Genomic DNA, 21,747 nt, shown 5'->3' on the forward strand with positions numbered 1-21,747 from the left:
CACAGTAGGAGAAAATCAGCTATAGTACTAATAGAAACATAAAAATCTCTATTGTTATGAAAGATGGTGACTGTTTTTAAATGGCAAAAATTACTGTGGCTCGATATACATATATTTTTTCTATTTTTATCAATTACTTCCCTATATTTCATCTTACTAAATTTGAATAATTGTATAGACTGATTTGATTAAAACATACATTACAGCATTTGAATACGCAAATATTTTAGTGATACAAGTATATATTTTTTTTCTTATGTAGAATATATTTTATACAATAAATACATTCTTTTTCTACGTAGTAACAATTTGTATTCAATATTAGGTCATGTTACGAATGTTTATATATTATCATATACTTGCTGATAACACTTCGTTGATAGGAAAGTTATTTTGGAAACTAAATACTAAAAAACGAATTAATGATTATATTATGTTAATAACTTTAAAATGAGTCCTACAATTTTATCATGCAACTTTGGTTAACTTATAAAAAATACGGAATTTAGTACTTTCAAATGTGGTATTTATATACTGATTATAATAAAAGTTGAAGTTTTCTATTACATATAACGTATATAATAGAAAGTATATATAGATATAATAATGTATACAAATCATGAGATAACTATCCATGTACAGGTTTTGACGTATTTTTTATGTACGTTTGTTAAATACAAATAGCATACACGGTAGCTGTATAAATGTACAAAAACGTAAGAAACTAAAGCTAAAATTCAAAAAGCTGGGTCAACAATTTTAGTGTTGCTGAAACGTGAAAAGTGAATTGTTGCCTTGCAATACTGCAAATGTTTAACATAAAATTAATGTAATATTCAGTTTACAGTTTAAATCGTGCAATAACGTTCAATTTATTATACATATCGAAGATTGCAACATTTGAAATTGGAATCATATCTAATTACCTAACTATTCTTAAATTGGTCAACGTCCATGAAAAATTTCAAATTAATTTATTCCTGGTTTACACTTGAAATTCTGTAGTCTAAGTGAAAGACACTTCCTTGCAACATAGTCTATATCTACTCTCCATAATAAATTCGGTTTTGTACTTGAAACATCTTAAAACGCAAAAACAAGAATGTTTTAAATGTTTTGTTAGGTACAGATCTGGCATCTAACATTAATGTTGTATGTAAACTGTCGCATGGCATTTAAGTAAGATAATTTAAATTGTACTTAATGTTTTTACAATTACTGTTAAAAAAATAATTCTGGTATCATCGTACATTTAATGAAAGGAATATCTACTACAAGGGAGTTATCAAAAGTTGATAAAGATCATTAGCATAAATCACATAATTGGTTACATTACAGGATTCGCACTACAAATAGTTTTCATCGTCGTTTTATCAAATTTCATGGACACCATTTGTAGTCACAAAGTAATCGTTATATCATAGGATTCTTTGTACTATCGCTAAAGGTTAAAATGGAACGGATTCGGGTTTTTCAGCAACCTTAAAAATATTCGATAATTCATCGACTAACGTTTCATATCGATAAGCCACCCGAATATCTGGCACATTTGTTCGAGTAATATCATTACCAGCTACTCCCTCTTTAGTATAATTAGGTCCAAGCCAATATTGTTTACTCTGTAAAATAAAGAAAAGTATATACTCTGTTAATTTATTTAGCTTGTGATTATGGTTTTAACAAAAATGTAATATATTTTTCAAATAATGGAACAAAATAATGAAACAATTTCTATGTACACGTGTCCGACAAATTTTTGGCTTTTTTATAAGAAATGTTCAAAATACAAGCAGTAAATTAGTTTCGCTATTTTGAAACAGAATTAATCTAAGAAAATACTCCACACTTGTGTTTATATCCTGTACATATATGCACATGTAATACATACCTTGTGTGGAAAACCACTCATAAGTACGGAATTACGTGCTAATTCACACATATCACACGAACTGAGTTTCCATACTTGTGCAGCAATACTGTACTCTTCCATTAAAGGTTCCTATAAGAAACGATAAATAAGTACAAGTTTTATCACAGAAACATGAAAAAACTGTGTAAACCAATGTTATACTAACCTTGGTGAAGTGGAATTGAAGAGGATCATCCGTAGAAAGACTTACACATAAACCTCTTGCTAAATATTCAGGAAGTGGATTACGATGGTAGTTCAAAAAGAGAGAATTATTACTGAGAGGTGACATTGCAATCCCAATTTGCGCCAAATAATACAAGTATTGTAGTACAGGTACTTTTCGAAGTAAAAGACCGTGAGAAATGTTCTCTGCCATCATGTAACCGCACACAAGATGTTGAATAGGACCAGCTTCGCCGCAATGAGGTCTTAGAACGAAGGTGTTAAATCCTTGGTCTCTGTAAAAAATTATGTTATACGTAAATTTCAGATAAATTACCTAAACATGGAACTAACATTAACTATTAAAAAAAAACTTACGCTCTAAAATGATTCAAAACAGTCATATTAGCATAAGTGTAGTACTGATAATATCCATAAGGAGGATTTTCAATATCATCCCATTCTGCTGGTGGATAAACATCTTTGTCAAACAAAGGATTTTCAGGTTTACTTTCATCGTCAACTGAATCAAATCCTATTACCTATAACAATTATTAAAGTAATAACTGTTCGTATCATATAACGTCTTAAATACTACGTGCTGAAAATTACTTACATATTGAAGGAATTTGTGTAATTCTGGATGAGAGTTTGGATCATTTGTTACTTCAAAAAGTGGTAAAAAGATATTATTTAAAATTTCTTGGAAGTTTGTCATCAATTTGTTCAATTTGAAAATATCACTGCACACAAATAAGAATTTATGATTAATATATTAACATAATTAATTATAAATACAATATATCGAATGTCTTATTTGACTTCGTAAAAAAAAAAAAAAAAAAAAAAATGAAATTGATAACTTTGTAGTTTATGAAAAGTCAAATGAAACATCCTGTATAGTGAATAATAAAAAAAAAAAAAAAAAAAAACTTACTACAGTCGAGGAATTTGAATGAGCCAGCGCACGTTATCGGAGTACACGTCGCTCTGAATGGCCCACTTTGCTAACTTGTCCCATTCCTCTGGATTTTTGCCATAAATCGAAAGACGCAATTCTGCATTTTGGTATTTCGACTCTTCAAGATCACTGGCGACTTCTTTAATAATGCTAGCAAAGAATTTGCCGTTGAGGTAATTGTCCGTTTTCAAAAACACCTCGCGGAGTCGACTCTCGCCAATTGGATTATACTTGGCATTGAACTTATCGAACCTATGGAACGTATTTCTATCCTAGAAATAACATTACGCATCGATTAGACATTCTTAAATTAATTTCTTCGTAAAACGTATTATCAACGAAAGCTTACTGCGTGTACGTCTAACATATCAACGCTGAGATCATACGTTGTCAGATTCATGGATTGAAACACCTCTCGAAGTGTCATTGTTTCACCATTTTTCGAACACGTGACAATTTCATTTGCATGATTCTTCAGAGTTTTTTTAATGAACCTAAGTAGGTGTTTCTGATTCATACAAGATGCTGCATGAATATGCGTATCAACCTGAAATAAAAGATTTTTATGTGATTTTCCCTTAGCGAATTTTTGTTTATACTGACCTTTCTGATGTTATAAAAATCCCTGTGCGGAACCGCTTTTTGACTCGCAAGTTCCCTAAGTTCGTTCAACAACACGTGTAATTGGAATTTCGATGAAAGATAGCTCAGTCTTCTGTAGCAAAAAGATTTTAAAGGACCATCGGCAATCATTGCACAAAGAATGTTCATGTCTCTGACAAAAGTCGCCAGATCAGGATACGAATACGGAATTGGTTTTCCGTTAGTAAAATCTTCTTCGGTGGCGAACAAATTGAACACGCCGTTAACGGGTGCAATTTTATAATTCTTCGACGGGGGAAATTCACATTCCCACGGATCTCCTCGTGACGCTGGCGCATGCACAGGATGATCTGATAATAAAATTTAACGAGGATAAATATTATCGCCGTTTCGGCGTGATTAATATATTGTGCGTAAACTTATTTGAATTTGTCTCATCTAGGAAATTAGTAATATAAGAAAAACAATTAAGTATGTAAGGTAATACGATTTAGGAAGTTTCGAGTTAAGGAGAATGGCGGGAGAAGGACCGTTCCAACCAATGCGCATCTTTGAACAAAGCATCACTGTCGGCATCGAATTGAATATATCCATAATTTCACTTTCAATCTGCGACAATGCCCATTTACCTTCAGAAGTAAAACATTAAATTGCCTTTACATCATAAATATTTATTACATGTAATATACATACAGTGACGTGCAAAGATTTTCGGCGAAATAAATTTTTTACTTCATCTTTCGAAAGTTAGAGCTGAACAAATTTTAAGTAACTCTTTCTTACTTTGTTTTTGTAGGAGAATTTACAATTATAATTATATAATTTAATATTTTCAAGATGGCTAAACCAGCAACAGAGAATGGAATTATTAATGATATATTGGAGTAAAATATTTAAACCGTTCTGCAATAGAAACAAATATGACTTCAACAATGAAATTCTCGCCTGAAACGACGTTTTTAAACCTAGAGATGTAACTCGAAGTTTCATTATTCCTTGAATCCATTATAATGCTTGTGCGTTCAATATTGATTGAAATTTGTGTAGCTGTTCCTTCGAAAGATAAAGTGAAAAATGTGTCTGACCGTGGACATTTGCACACCACTGTGAAAAGGGATCGATGAGTATGAAGGATAGTATGTTATGATAATCAATGTAACCTTATGATTGAAAGATAAATACCCGCAATGGCTTTACGATCATCGTGTTGGACCTCATCGTCACTGTTTACTGGCCTTTTATCGATACTGCGCAGAAATCGCGATGTTATAGATGGAAAACTCTGTTTAGAATTGTTCATGTATTTCTCACGTATCGCCAACGCTTGGACCAGCATTTGGGATGCCTGTTGAAGATCTTCCAACGGTACCTGAAATACATTCATGAAAATTACGTTCCAAGAAATGAAGATTAGATAAATGGAGTTCTATTGTACTCACTCTACTCATCTAATCTAATACAAATATTTTCGACTTTAACATTTATCATTCCACATGCAAACACTATGTCATCCTTGCTCTACGAACCCTGAATCATCCCTCTACTATCTTCTTCATTCTTACTTTCAGAATCCTTAAGAACTAGTTGTTTCCTAAAGTAATACAGCGTGAGTCACCTAAACTTTGTACCTAAAATATCTTCGCTCTTTTTGATAATACGCAGAAATCCCACCAGACCATAGTTTCCAAGATTTTAAGATCGTTACCGTTTATTAAATAGGAAGGTGTATTTTCATTATTATAATATTTTTGTCTGAGAAAAAAGAGAGTAGAAAGTAGTCGAGAAAAAGGTTATGCTTCACATTTCTAACTCATATAATCTAGGCTGTATAAATAATTAATTCTGTGTAATTTCGAGTATTTTTTGTATTTGATGTTTGAAAGTATAGAAATAAGATTAACAAATGTATTAGCGGAATGTCTCTTAAAACGGATTGGATGAAATATATAGTAATTAAATGAAATACATAATAATTTGTTGCATAACAAATGAAATAAACGTATTACATAAGTGTATACTGCAAGAATACTCATGCGATAGATATAGGATATATTTAGTACGTTCTGTATTATTTTTATTATAATATGTATATGTAACAATTGTTTACTAGAATTACACCAAATTTTTCGTAACGGTAATGACACGTGTGAAATAGCTAATAATTCTTTATAGATTAAAGAGTTACCGATAAAAGGATAGAGCCAGGGGGAAGAAACGGTAGGGGTAATAGTAGTTGACAAAGGTTTCCTACGTAAGGCAGCATTCTTAAGGTTTCTTCTCATAGAAATTACAAAAAAAGACACACATCCACTACGTAACACAGATTTGACATATTAGCTTAATTATTAGTCCATTTATATTGAATGCCATAAATGATGACAAACAATAAGCGTAACATATATACAAAGTGCAATAAATTGTTGGCAATAGTGTAAAATAGAGTCAACGTACGCCAGAAGTATCCTCTCCAGATATGGAAACTCTTTGGAAATGGGGTACGAAATCATTTTCCTCGAGATTGAAGATGTGATCAACATCATCTGGCACTCCTGGTCCAAGGGAAGGTTCATAATGGCTACGACGTTCCTCTAGATCCTTGGCAGCTCTGAAAGAATACCCAAAACGTGATTTTGTTTATTCACGATAACAAGGACACTCGAATAAATAAACGTCACATCTTAATAAAATAGTAATTGCACAGAAACATGTGTACTACATGATCTCATATATGCTGTTATAAACATGTAACATGGGCTTGAGGGATGCATACCAAGAGTATGCTGGATCTGAACTATGGAAATAGCAGAAACGTTCGTGAAAGGCATATCATTTAATATATATATATAAATAATAAATAACATTTTTTATTCATGTAGATTAGGAGTATAAACAATCTCAAATAGCATTATAAATAGCATAGTATTATTTGCAATGGTTTTAAATCCAAACAAAAGTACAGAAAGCAGCCAACTTCAATGGACAAACATTGAGATAATGTATAAGCATTCAGAATGAAAAAAAAACTTACATAAACAAAAAATCGTAATTGCTTGGTAGACGAGATACAGATATACATATTCTGTAAACATAGATCTGTTGCAAATTTAAATACACGTTGAATTTCAATAATTTTAAAAGATAATATTATTATTATTTTCATTACAATTGAAACATTTTCTGGTAATATGTTTTATGGTATTCAAAAGACTGTTTCTTAGCGCATGTGTCGCAATTTTTGCATTTGAAAATATCTTAAACTAACGACACTTAAAAAATTCAATTTTCCACTTTTTTTAATCGCGGATTAATACATATTCTTAGAAAACATGTGAACAATGTAAGAAAAAAGTTTTATTGATCCTGGATAACAATTGTAACCTCTGGAATTCCCACTGTTAAAGTATTAGCTCATCCCATAAGTTCGTGCTGCAGACTGAGCCAATATTGAATAAAAAAAGACTACAAAAAATTTATGATGACTATATTGACTATGTCAGAAAGATGGGAAAGTATTGCAAAACGAGAGAGATTACATTTTCTTAGAACACCTAAGGACATGTTTCATATATTAATTCGAGTAATAGAAGAATAAGTGGCATGAACTTATGTGACGACGTAATAACTCGAACGAAAACTTGCTATACAGGGTGTCCCAAAAATGTTGTAACACATTGAAAGGGGTGATTCGGAAGGTGATTTGAAACAACTTTTTCCTTAGCGAAAATGTTGTCCGAGGCTTCGTTACGGAGATATTAACGAAAAACACTGACCAATCAGAGCGCGAGTATGCCTGTGGGGCGTAGGCTACGCGCTAGCCGGCTTCGCTCATACGCTGCCGCGGCCGCTCCATCGGCATACTCGCGCTCTGATTGGTCAGTGTTTTCCGTTAATATCTCCTCAACGAAGCCTCGGACAACATTTTCGCTAAGGAAAAAGTTGTTTCAAATCACTTCCAGAACCACCTCTTTCAATGTGTTACAACATTTTTGGGACACCCTGTATAAGAGACAGCTGGTATCTCAAACATTTCTGTGAGAAATTGAATTGAAAAAATTACCGAACGTGCTTTAAAACATTCCTGAAATATTCTTTAAAAAAAATCACGAAAACAATGGTGACGCCGCAACTTTCTTAATTTGAGATATTTTTAAGTACAAAAATTACAATATATGTACTAAGAAATTTCTTGTTCAAAAAATTCCTAAATATGCTCCTTTTTTTAAACCGTCGTAGGTAGGCTTCTCTCGATAAATAAGTTTGTCGCCTCCGTAATAAAAATATTTGCCGTTCACAGGCGGCGTTTTCCTCCAGGATGTACGAGAAATCGTTATTAGGGCATTTTATTTTACCTCAGTAGTATCGTATTATCCCTCAGCCATCGTTTCGATTCGTTCGCACCAGCGAACATGTTAGACAATTCCTCTTGGTTTTTATTCTTCTCGTGTACACGACAATACGCCAAAAAAGACGAAACGTTTCGCAAGGATATCTTCCTTTCTGCGTTTATTACTTTATTTCGTATTCCTTAGCTCAAACTCCGAACAACAAAATCGTACACAAAAATTCAACAATACGATAACGGATATTCTAGTATCATATCATTTTTAATAATTAATTAATAGTATTAATTTATACACGTTTTATCATCAATTTATATCGTACGTATTTTTAACGAATGTTATTTTGTTCCTCTATCTATCATATTTTAATAACGATCATACTCGTGAAACATTTGTGCGGTCACCAGAAATCAAAAACTGAGAGCCATCGTTCACTGTACCTATTCAATATCGTTAGGTAAACGTTAACGAATGTTCAGCTAACGCGCACGCAGTCGTCGATCGTGTCACCATCAGTCAAAAATTCCTTGTCACCTTCACAGTCACCATACCGCTATATTTACAATTCTTGGGCTATTGTATCGATCATTGTGATCACACGTGCAATTCGAACGCAATGCGCTCACGCCAGATAATTTTATACGCAAATTACGTGCACGCCGTACGAGCTATTCAATGACCGAGATGGCATTATTAACCGTGCGATAACAACTATTCGGTGAGATGTATCTATTCGGAAGGGAAAAAGACCGTACGCGGCGTGCGACGAATCAATGAGACTTGGAACAGAGATCCATCGCATTTACGCGTTGCTGGAATTCCCAAGAACGTTTAAGACCGAAAGGAAAGTAACCGCGATGTAACTAGTCGATAAATTGGATCCTCGTACAAAATGCGCGGTTGGAAAATATTATTAATAATCGACGAACCAAACGAAATTCTTCGCAGTCATATAAATTTTCCAACCTCGTTCGATTCGTTACCGAGTAGTCGCAATAGTCTGAAATATATAGTCGGTGTAAGAAGTATTCGTACAGCGACCAATTTCAAATAAAATTCATAAGAAAAGAAACGAGAGGCATTACATTAAACGTTAATTCAATACTTTAATTTACGGAAATTCAACTCTAAAAATATGTAGGAATATGTTGGTCAATTATTTCTTCCCCTAAAATTTATTCATAAAATAAATACGAGAAGTATCATTTTCAATTGGCTTCTGTACGAATACTTATTACACTGACTGTACATATTTAAACGTCATTAAGTGAACATCGGTGAATCTACATCATGAAAAATTCTATAATCAAAATATTCCATTTACATTTGTACGTAATAATAAAAAGTCATTTCATGGGCTGTCCTTGTAACCGTCAAAAACAGCTGGGTAAATAATCTACGTATTGTCGGCGGCCAGTTTTCTTTAAATCACGCCGATACATTTTCTCGCGTAATTCGTATATGTCACAGCACGATTAACACAAATTCTCAAGGATGAAATCACTACGAATCGATGCATCGACTCGCATAGTCTGACATCGGGCTAACACTTCTTCGCGAGGTCAGAAGAGGGTATCGTGCGAACGATTGCCGATTACACGCTCGTCCACGAGTACAAACTTCTTTTGCGGTTTTGGACCGGAAATGATCTACGTCGCACGCCTATTCCGTCAACCGGTAAACATCGTTGCTCCCCGACGGTCGCACGTCGACTGAGCAGGACGACCGTGAGGACTGAGGACCACCGAGGTGCAAGCAACCCCTCTCCATGACCGTGTACGTGTACTGTACATTCGTCGGTGTGCGTGTAGCCACACTTACACACGACCCATATCCGACGACGTAACCTTCCGTTACGTTCTCGGTATTAACCCACCCCGAGTATTTCACCAACTACTCAATATTTATTACAAGATAGCTTTCGCCCACGGTTAACAACAACCTGGGAAAATTAACGCTATGTTTGTTACGTAGAGTACCAACCTTCGTGACAACAATGAAACACACTCTTGGAATGTGTGATCCAAGTAAAATTAAAAAGTTGTATTATTATTTGTTTGTAAACAAATGGTAAGTTATTTTGTAATCCATCGCTGACGTTCGGTAAAACTATTATTTTTGCAATGTTCATATTTGCTTAATTAGAAAAAATAGTAATAAATAATACGACATCAAAGGTACCAACAGTCTCGAATTAATTCTTGAGAGTAATTAATTTGCCAGTAACCAAGGTTTCTGTTTTCTCAGGGTAATATTTCGCAAATGACGCACGGTCATACACGGATACGAATCCGACAACATTCCTGAAAGTAATAATGGTGGTCAAGCTACTTCTCCGACCAGTCTAACAGGACACGTTTAATACAATGACTATATCTTGAAATATTTTCTTTCTTTTACGAAAATATCAGAAAAAAAAAGTAAAATAAAATATCACAAATACTTTATTACATAGAAATAGGTAAGTGCTCTTCACCTACAATTTATACGGTACTTTTTCTATTCCCTTTGCTCGATAAGAGTAATAAAACAGAAAAAGTATTTTATCAAACATAAATTCTAATAATGTTAATAAGTATTGGTTCGTCGAAAGGATACGATATTATATACAGAGTGTTTCCAAATACGTGGGATCATTGACGATCAAGTCTTCGCACAAATACAAATCGAAATATCCCTTACCATTTTGCGATCTGAAGCTTCGTTATCGAGAAACAAGTAGTTGAAATTTACAAGTGACTCTCGGCGCGCGATCAGCTGATTGTAACTCGCGCAGCGCGCGCCATTAGTCACATCTGTACATTTCAACTACTTATATTTCGACAACGAAGCCTTAGATCGCAAATTGGTAAAGGACTTTTCGATTTGTATTTTTATAAAGATTTGATCTTGAAAAAAAGCACCTTCCGTTTGGAAGTTACATATACATATACTTAATATTCGATTGAATCGTATCGTTTAAATAATCTTATCTACAAAGAATTCAAGCATGAATTCGTCACCAACGTTATCTCTTTCTCGTTTCTTTTAGGTATTTGTAACACCTTCGACTGATAAATGAAAATAGAGAAACAAATCTGGTTATAAACTTACCCAACGTTCCTTGATTATTTTAAGCAAGTTATTTCCCGAGAAATGAAAAAGTAAAAAGCAAAAGAGAAAAATCGTGAAGATAGTAGAATATATACGTATACATATCAATTCGGTCTATAGCGAAGAATAAAAATGAAAAATGGATTTACTTACTTGACGGTTAATTGCCTTTGTATCAAGAGCTTCTTTTCAATTTGTTCAATGGGAAATTGCGGAACTTCGTAGGGGGCCGAAATTTCATTAGGCAATTCGTGTGGGGTATGCCTCAATGAAGTTGCACCACCTGTAGCCGCCGCGTTACCTTCCAAACCAAAAACTGGACTTTCGCTTCCTGTAACGAAAAATATTACGGTTATAGTCGTTGTTTTCTTCTGTTTTGATTGTACACTGTACATTTAAAAAAAAAAAAAAAAAAGGAAAATCAGATTTATTTACATCCCTGGCGCGAAATATGTATTAAGTTTCATGATTTATTTATCACTCTGAATTACATTACGGTGAGTCCTCCATTTTCCTCTCTAGTTAATTCGTTATAAAGATTTCTAAAAAGCTACTTTTGATATGCAATTTTAGTTCCAGATGGTATTTGAAATTGATTATGACTGTATGTATTTCTTTATGTAACATACAATTTAAAATAATATTCTTTATTTTCATTACATTAGTATCATACAATAAATATTTGATCAATCAGAATCGTTTTTAGATTAGTACTTATGTGATATGCTATCTAAGTAACAGATAACAAAGTATTACTTGAAATGGCAAAAAGACGATCAATAGGCTACCAGTCCGTGAAGTGTTAATTTGCATAAACTTCCGCAGTCTATTAATAACATTGCATTTTATGCGACACTTTTATTCGCCTAACTCGAGGATTAAACCGTACATTCGTTCGGATAATAATTCTTGTTACATAAATACTCTTAACTAATGTTGCATCCAGAATTACCATCGTTTTTTGCTTGCTCGGTTTTCTGCAACCATTCCGTCACCGAGTTCCGCTTATATCCAGTCAAGTATTCATTCTCGCTACCCAATACCATCTTCGAAATTTTGTCGGTCGTCTAAAAATATTTTCACAATTCGAATATCGTGTAAGCGTAGCTTTTTCGTTCCTGATTCGAGACTGTCGATCGTCTCTATCTCAATTACGCTCAATTATAATTATCCGATACGATAACACGCTCGATACGATCACGTTACTGTCGGCCAATGGACGGTATATAAATTTTCGAAAGGTTCAACGCATCTTTAAACCACGTACGAGTGTCGAGACACAATTGCATCTTCGAATTTCTCAAAGTGCAATGTACCTTTAACAAAACACTGGCAACGTTTCAAACGAACCATACGTCTAACGACCGTTGCAAAATGAAACGTATAAAACACGTCGCTGAATCGAAACACTATTCGGATTACGTTAGTGTTTTATATATAACAGATTGAAACCAGTCAACGCGTTGATCGTCACATAAATGGGCGACAGGACTTTTCACCAAGGAACTAAATGAATTAATTCTGAGGATGAGATGTTAAAGAAAACAAATCTCCATAGGATTCGAGAATATGAAGAAGTTGCTAAAATAAATATTAGTTTAACGGTGTGTTCTGGCTTAACCGTTTCGAGAAACCAATTTTTAAAAGATTGTATTTTTAAAGTCTTTGGAATATCTAAAAATATCCTGTAAAAGACATTTTTTTGATATCTTTAAAAGAAAACCATTGCTCTTTAAACGAAACACCCCGTGTATTTCAAACGAAATCGATTCACGTATTTATGTATTTACACATTACGGATTATGCATTTATGACATTTCCGAACACGGGAAACATGTATATCGAACGTATCTAAATTGCATGCGCTTACGTAACGAAGTTTTGCAGAAATACAAGTATGTAAAAACGAATGCAATTAAAGTAGTAGTTTATTTCAACACTTTATTTAACAGCCTATTTATACACCTACTTATAGCCTATTTATAAGCTTTCGATTCCAGTATCTATCTCCAGGAACCTATTAACTGTGTTATTGGTTATGTATTTGCAATGATCCATTTGAGGAAACAGATAAAGCTTTTGATATACCTATTAGAAGAGTGTTTAGGGATTAATGTCAGTCTAGATTAATATATACTAATACAAAAAATCCTTGACTAAGTGGTAGACTCTTCTAAATTGGCCAGTATTTAAAGTATCGATATCAAGATATTAAGCTATTGAATTATACAATTCTACGCTACAATGTGAATAGTAAAAGGACTTAACTTTCAGACAGTTTAGTAGAATACTTAATAACACAAAACTAGTCTAGAAATTCATATATACAAATTACTGGTAGCATAATTTAAAAGCTACCAAAAGTGTTTTTTATCACAATAATAGTTTAATAAGTGATCCATATTGTATATGCTGCTGCTTACAGAGTACTAGAAATATCTAATTAAAGTCCAAGACCTAATGAACGAAAATAATTTATCTATTTTACAAGAGCAATAGTTTGCTGTAACAATACAAAAAGTAGTAAACTCCAACAGAAAACCACTCCGAGGCCAAAAAACCCTTGCCAAGTCTTTGATCCAAAAACGTAGTTAAATCAGGTTAGATGCCACTAAGAATTGTCTTCATTAGTTTTGGTTTATTCGACAGTTTTCCTACTCATTTTGTTTGGCAACATGCCTTAGTATTACGGAAACCAAACCACTTAAATGTGATTCTAATACAAGTTTAACAGATAGCAAATAGAGGATACATTGCAAAAGTTAAAATTCGTGCAAAATGAAATGGAAGCCATTCTTAATTCCAATAAATCATGTAAGAAGTGGCAAAGAAAACACATTGAATAAATTTAATAAAAAGTTGCTGAAGATGATGAACACCATTGATAGTCCTTTCTTTATTTAACAATTTCATTGGATCATAACGTAATACAAACTTGATTGGCTCAGGCAGTAACCAAGCAGATAACCTTTGTTGATGACCTATGTATTCGTTTCATGTTTCATATGCTCACTATAAATGAAGTAAAAATAAAATATAGTAAAGAGAAAAGAGTAGATGAAAACGAATGAAAAGACAATTCAACAATTCAACAATTGTTGCATCACCACTTAATACTAATTCATCTAAAATTAAATTTTCAAATCTTATTATCGACAAATCAATGCAACCCATTTTCCATCAGCAACTATATAACCATTGTTATGTTTATAAAACTTGAAGTAAAATATTAAAAGCATGGAATGCAAAAAGTAACATTTAAGACAAAGGAACCAATATTTATTTATATTTGTTAAAAGTGCAACAAACTTTTTTATCTTGTCTTGCCAGCTATATAGTTAAGTATAATAAATAACAATCTATTGGTTCTTGATAACAAAAGTGTAACAGCTAAGAATCTCTTGATGTTTTGAGTATTATTATTTTTTACTCTCTCGCAATCCCATTAATCAAACATGTACCACTTTCATATCTATAAATAGATTTTTCGTGTATAGATATTTAAATTCGTCATTTCCAGTTAGTAAGGTTAGTGTGTTGAATCAACCTCTTTCAGAAGAATGTCTGGCCATGAGAATCATCAACAATTTAATTTGGAGGAGATCCAAAACCTTGAAACAATACTGATGACTACCGAAGATATATCGCGTCGGTTTATTTACGTACTTCTCATACTTCACAATTATAGATAAGATATGACACGTAAGATAATTTTAGCATGTAACAGAAAAAAAGAGCAAATGTTAACGGCACTGTATCATCGTAAAGCACATTTCGCATTTGGAACGATAAAAAGATGGAATATGCGTCACAAATATCACATCGTTAATAAGAATTTGACCATTTATTATTTAAATTACACGTTTATGTCAATAAATAAATATAAAGAAGAACAAAGCCTTAATACCCCGAAGCAACTAATTGTCGTCGATTAACAAAAAAATGAATTCGAATTGTATTTAATCACTTTAAGCGCATACACAAAATTAATTAAGAGATATAGGTGATCGACATCTCGAAGATCATGAAAACTTTGATTCATATGTACCACGCGCTCGCCGTTTCGAAACGTCGTCACGATTTTTTAAATTGCAACGCTACACGAACCACAGATACGTCGCACTCGTCTACCAGACAAAATTAACACTATTATTCGTAAAAATATGGGAAAAGGTTCTCGGAACTGACTGCACAATAAACGAGGCGCGCCTAGTTCGTACTTCAGAGGGCACTGACCACCTTAACTGGTCGCAAGTATTGAATACACTAGCATGTAGCATGAAGAGTATGGCCAGATCGGAGACGGGAGGCACAGGGAGTTACAGTAAATTTGTCTTACCACCTAGTAGAGTGGTGGGAGGTAGCAACAGAGAGTACGTTTGCACCATAGATCTAGGAATACAAGGACAAGCATATTGTTGCAGGATTCAAGTACAGATAAAAAGATATCTGTACTATACCTAGATCGCTAACAAAGTCACAGTACATGATCTTAAAAAGTATGTACTACGGACATTTTGTTCGCATATGCGTACTGTTGCATGTACTAAAACATACATACTATATGTATATTTGACACGCAGTATCGATATTATACAGGGTGTTCCAAAAATGTTGTAACACCTTGCAAGGGATGGTTCAGGAGGGAATTTCAAACAACTTTTTCCTTAGCGAAAATGTTGTCCGAGGTTTCGTTAAGGAGATATTAAGTGAAAACCCCGACCAATCAGAGCGCGAGTATGCCGGTTGAGCGTAGGCTACGCGCTAAACGGCTGCGCTCATACGCTACCGCGGGCGCTCCAACGGTATACGCGCGCTCTGATTGGTCGGTGTTTTTTGTTAATATCTGCTTAACGAAGTCTTGGACAACATTTTCGCTAATATCCGAAAATAAGTTACCGTATGGTCAAAAATGAATCGAAATTTGAAAATAAAATCGTTTCATACAGGGCTTTGTTTTCGAGAAAATTATTTTTAGAATTCTTGGAATGCCGGTGTAATTCCGTAGTGCATACTTGTCTGGCGTGTCTGTCCATTACTCACCGTTTCCACATATTTCGTTTTCACTGGTTCTAACTGGTCATGCGTCGGTAAGATTAACGAAAAACAGAGAATAATTAAAATTAAAGGTGAATCATGTTTCTAGTAGGTAGAGCAAAACAGACAAGTATCAATTCACTATTACAGTAATAAACTAAGTAAAAATAACACGAGTTTTCCCCATTAGACTAATAAATCATTCATGAATAATATATACATTAAAAAAGAATTGTCGCTAAATAGTCGTTTGTATTCATATATACATAAGTAATTAACAATTACTTATGAACAAATTCAGCTGTTTGCGGTTTCTGATTCTTGGCACTTAACCATATGACGAAATGCCAAGAAGACGCTTCAATGAAATCAATACCAAGACTTGGCACAAGTTTCCACAAACTTCTTCTAAAATTTCGCAATTCTCCACTTTGTAGTAAAATTCTTCATTTTACTGTTCTTGTCGAATACGTAAATATCGTAGAATCTATGAAAATAAACAATCTCCTAAAAAATAAAGTATACACAATGACGGCCATTTACTTATTCATTCCCGAATCTGGTGAAAAAATCGAGTTGACCTTGGAACGAGCTCTAAAATTGACCCCGAGGTAAAGCTGGGATCACCTCATAGCTCCTTTTGATCTACCAAAACCGTAAGTATTATCGCCTTTTTCTACTTTTTGTGACCTTCAATGACCTTATGTAATAGGTCGTTGAACTGATTTTACGTTCCTCTATCATGATACGGAAGCAAAAGCATACCGATCCATTTAAAAAATTGGAGGTAAACTTGAAATGCCCAAAGTACCTCCACCTGCAAAACAACTATTGTCGTCAATGGACGAGCCACTTCGTACCGTACAATTTCATTTCAACAAATATTTCTGTGAAACTTATAGTTTGGAAGATATCTGAGGTGATAATAGTTATTGCTCCACCCTGTATACTAATGCACAAGCCTACATTCCCATCATTCCACTAGGTGGTACTGTAAATCATGTAAATACGCTGTCATTCAACGCACTACGAAAGATATTTAGGCTAGTTCCTAGAAATTTAAATTACGACGAATATATTATGACAACCAGTGGAATGGTGGGATATTCTCGCGCATGCGTATTAACCTTTAGCCACGAAATACACTTACAGATGCGAAACTCAGTTTTTCAGGTCCCGATTCTAAATGCGCATGCGCAAGAATATCACCGTGAACGTAGCTACGCTATTTTAACAATATCGATAGTGTAAAATATGATTTAAAATTAGAAACGAAATTCAAACCTAGATTTGGTCATTCCATTATAAATTTTCCACTAGAGATAAAACTAATAGAGATAAAAAATTATTTCCAAACTTTATTCAACAAGATCGATATAAAAATATTAACAATTGTTACCTACACAAATTTTATATTTTTTCAACAAATATACAATAACAAAACATCAATTATTATATTTGAACATGTTTCAACATAATATTATAAAAGTATTGAAGTAGTTACTACAGTAACAAAGAACTCAATAAAGCTTTCAATTTGATAAAAATGCAATCAAGCAATGCCAAGAAACTAGCTTATTATAATACAATGAAACAAACATATCCATATATACATAGATGCCTGGGTCAACAGACTTTGGAGTAATAATCTCTCAGTGAAACAAATATAATGTCAAAGAGACTATAATATTTGCAAACTGTAGCTGGACTGTGGTTGAACAGACATGTCTTTGATTATAACAATAACAATTTAATACCGTTTGCCAAGAAGGTAATTATATATCCAGACATCCATATCTTATCGATATAAGATATTTGAGATAAGTAAAGGCTGTCAAACCATAACACAAAAGAGAAAGACAAAACATCATAACTTTGAAATAAGTCAGGAAGTCCTATGTAGAAAATACAAAAGCCTTATACAATACACCTTATACTATAATGAAAGTCACAGAATTCAAATTTTTTATGTTTCTTCAATGTATTATTCACAGATTATTTGTTTACCTTCTTGACGTACATGAAGTCTTCCAATTGTTTTCCACGATGATGTAGACATGACTGAAGCACTCAATTATAAGAAACACCAGGAATCTGTTTATCACTTTTTCAACTCTGACTTTTTGTAATTAAGGTAATTAAGTCACCAATTCACAAAATTTCACTAAACTATGTACATTAGATAACAAAATAATTTTGGTGGAACACACAATAAAATAATTGTGTCACATGAAGGAATTCTTCGATCAGTTTGTATCCAAGAAACATATCATCAACATTGATAATAGAAATAATTGTATATTATTAATAACAAACATAAAATCCACGTTAGATACTGTAATTGTATATTAATGTAAACATCGTCACGTTCTAGCAAAACAATGCAACTGTAGACGGTTTCGTTAGCGAAACAATTCGGTCAAATCCGCGTGACAACTTCGCAGTTGTCAACTGTGAACATGTGTCATCGATTCTTATAGAAAACACCTCGTTTCCTTGAGCATGGATCAGTAGTCGTACAGATAATTTCAACGATCGTACCACTACATAAAGACAACATTATACATGCAGGCCAATGTTGTTTAAGCTGGTTACTGATAACATATCGCATTTTGCGATACATCTAACGAAACGGCAAACAATATGCTATAACTATTTAATTGCGCGTTGCATTGTCAATGCATAAAAAGTCATTTGTAAGATAAAGAGTGAGGAATAATGAACAAATTTCAAAGATAAATTCACGATTAATCAACAACTTTTCTTTATTCTTCAAATTACTGAGTTCGCATTTTAGATTATAGTAAATTGTAGTTTTTTATTGAGTTTAAGTTGGTAATACCGTAGCGCCAATGAGGCTGGCAATACTGATCATTGTTGAAGATGATGTAAGACTGTGACTGAAGCGATAGTCGCGATACAGTTTATTAGAGAATAAATCGGAAACAAACGTCTGAATAAATCTGTATTACAATGATAATTCCAATAAAAATCTATGTATTCTAATAAAGTTCAATTTTGTGTATATGAAAGCTAAAGTCTTTAATGTAAACATGCAGCATTAACCTCCATTCATGTCTATGTGGCTACTTTTAAAAAATTACATTACTATTTTTTTGTTCAAATTTTTCAATTTGTTTTAACTCGTTAGAAGTCGAAAAATTGTTAAAGAAAATTTGTTTTAAACTAAATAATATTGTTTGGTATTTTTATGGTTACTTTGTAGATTCATTACTTATAATTTATTGAACAAAAAAATAACACTATATTTCAAACAGTCTTAAGTTTCATTCTTAAATAAATTGTATTGCATTTCTCACTCTTCATACACAGCTATTTGTAAACATGTGTAACATACAGAAGGGGAATGTACATCATTACAATTGCCAACCACGTTGGCATTACGGTGTCACAAACTTAGATTCTATACAAAACTAAAATTTACTGTAATCCAAAATTCAAATATACTTTCTTCGACGTCAACTTGACAATTATTATATGTAGAAATTATTTTTCTATTATTTTTTTTTTTTTATTATAAGTTTTAATTTAATTGACTATGTTTACCTTCATCTTCAGGATCTATGAGAAAATTCGGCAACCGCAAGCAAACATAAAGGTCATCTTCCATCGAAGTAAGGCCTCTGCTCGACATTTTCAAATTTCTGGATTCCCCTCACTCACAACTTTAAATCACGATAAAAACTACGAACAAGTTAATCGTTTTCAGATACATTAATTCGCCCTTATTTATTTCTCTATAATTCAAATACGTACACCCGGTTTTTTTAACGTTTATCTCGCGTGACAACAAACTCTGCTCTTGGCTGTAGCGCTTTAGCGAACAACTGAATTTTACGTTCGGACGTCGAGCTAAGTATAGTCACCTGTTCGACGTTATAACACACACGTGCTAATTGATTTGCTCGATGGCTCGAATAAATATTATTCGATACACACGATGGCCATGATTTACATAAGGTAAATCGCGAAATCGTTATGGTCGATTAATATTAATGCGATACTTGGATCAAGAAAGTTGCAAGCGTTACAATGTTCACGGTTGAATAAATTGCGCAAGATTTTTAAGCAACACGTCGAAAATAAATCGCGATATGATTATGTAGAAGACGCGTTTATGATGCGAACACATCGATAGGAAACGAATTATTGAAAAACAAACACAAATTGTCTTGTTTCTATTCGCGTACCGAAACTTCGAAGTAGGCTAGCATACTGCGTGTGAACGGCTACGGGAGCTTCTAACAAAAGTACTATTTGGTTTGAGACGGCAGGAGAGCGACGTCGAAAGAAAAGAAGACACGTCGGCTCTTTGCCAAATTTCAAAAACGCTACCTGATGATATTGCCATCAAGTATACTGACATCGTACACGTATGTACGCTATGTATATTGGTATTAAATCCAAAAATAATATACGGTACGCATTTCGTACGCAACGGGAATTGTTATACAGGGTGTCCCAAAAATGTTTGACCACCTTGAAAGAGGTGGTTCGGGAGGTGATTTGAAGCAACTTTTTCCTTAGCAAAAATGTTGTCCGAGGCTTCGTTGAGAAGATATTAACGGAAAACACTGACCAATCAAAGCGCGAGTATGCCGATGTAGCGCTCGTGGTAGCGTATGAACGCAACCGCTTAGTGCGTAGCTTACGCTCCATCCGCATACTCGCGCTCTGATTGGTCAGTGTTTTCCGTTAATATCTCCTCAACGAAGCCTCGGACAACATTTTTGCTAAGGAAAAAGTTACTTCAAATCACCTCTCGAACCACCCCTTTCAAGGCGGTCAAACATTTTTGGGACACCCTGTATTTAAGATGGTTTGGTAAAAAAATGATAACAGTTCAGATCGTCTCGTAACTTCGAAAACTTGAAATTTTAATACACATCTGTGTGAAATATGGGTTCGATTTACATCGGCAAACTTCGAATTTATTCGAAGCGTTGGGTTTTGCCTATCTCTGCCGCATTACGTCCTAAAAAAAACCCTTAAAAAACCCTAGACGATCCTAGAAAAAAATGACTCTGGCTGTTGTTACAAAAGTGAAACTTACGATCACGGTGAGGATCAGCGTTACGTGGTGTTGTGGAGCTGTCGGCATCACCTTCGCCGTCTAATTCATAATAAATCCTATCAGCTTCGCCGTTTACGTCCTTCACGCCATTCACACCAACCAGATTCTCCATATTCCTATAAACATTTATCTGTTAATTTTCCGTGAGCATACGAGGTCGTGTAAATCTGTACGAAGACACGATACGACTAATAAAAACAAAATTGAGACTCGAACTCGGTCGGTAATGTAGAGTGCTCGGTCGATAATACAGAATACTCTGTCGGTAATGCAGATTGCTCTGTCGGTAATGTAGAGTGCTCGGTCGATAATGCAGAATACTCTGTCGGTAATGTAGATTGCTCGGTCGGTAATGTAGAGTGCTCGGTCGGTAATGCAGATTGCTCGGTCGGTAATGCAGAATACTCTGTCGGTAATGTAGATTGCTCGGCCGGTAATGCAGATTGCTCTGTCGATAATGCAGATTACCCTGTCGATAATGCAGATTGCTCGGTCGGTAATGTAGAGTACTCGGTCGGTAATGCAGAATACTCTGTCGGTAATG

At 33.9% G+C, this 21,747-nt stretch overlaps 1 protein-coding gene across 9 annotated transcripts in view; it reads right to left on the minus strand.

The window, feature by feature from the left end:
- Positions 1-504: 504 nt before the first annotated feature.
- LOC128885137 (AMP deaminase 2) overlaps positions 505-21,747 on the minus strand; it is a 23,626-nt gene continuing 2,383 nt past the window's right edge. Inside the window, exons 1-13 of one of the 9 annotated variants that reach the window (XM_054138978.1) lie at positions 19,886-20,389; positions 19,676-19,813; positions 11,225-11,402; positions 6,090-6,243; positions 4,821-5,007; positions 3,639-3,988; positions 3,385-3,582; positions 3,012-3,307; positions 2,691-2,817; positions 2,453-2,616; positions 2,076-2,370; positions 1,889-1,999; positions 505-1,619 (exon numbers count right to left, since the gene is read on the minus strand). In XM_054138978.1, the coding sequence (XP_053994953.1) occupies positions 1,449-1,619; positions 1,889-1,999; positions 2,076-2,370; positions 2,453-2,616; positions 2,691-2,817; positions 3,012-3,307; positions 3,385-3,582; positions 3,639-3,988; positions 4,821-5,007; positions 6,090-6,243; positions 11,225-11,402; positions 19,676-19,763 (2,319 nt within the window). In that variant the 5' untranslated portion in view covers positions 19,764-19,813; positions 19,886-20,389 and the 3' untranslated portion in view covers positions 505-1,448. Of the gene's footprint in view, positions 1,620-1,888; positions 2,000-2,075; positions 2,371-2,452; positions 2,617-2,690; positions 2,818-3,011; positions 3,308-3,384; positions 3,583-3,638; positions 3,989-4,820; positions 5,008-6,089; positions 6,244-7,987; positions 8,979-9,302; positions 9,660-11,224; positions 11,403-12,023; positions 12,139-15,119; positions 15,335-18,115; positions 18,490-19,675; positions 20,390-21,182; positions 21,320-21,747 lie in introns of those variants that run through there. The other 8 variants (XM_054138975.1, XM_054138974.1, XM_054138976.1 and 5 more) reach the window with 8 other exon arrangements.

Source organism: Hylaeus volcanicus, chromosome 2 (genome assembly GCF_026283585.1).
Source record: "Hylaeus volcanicus isolate JK05 chromosome 2, UHH_iyHylVolc1.0_haploid, whole genome shotgun sequence".
NCBI classification, from domain to species: domain Eukaryota; kingdom Metazoa; phylum Arthropoda; class Insecta; order Hymenoptera; family Colletidae; genus Hylaeus; species Hylaeus volcanicus.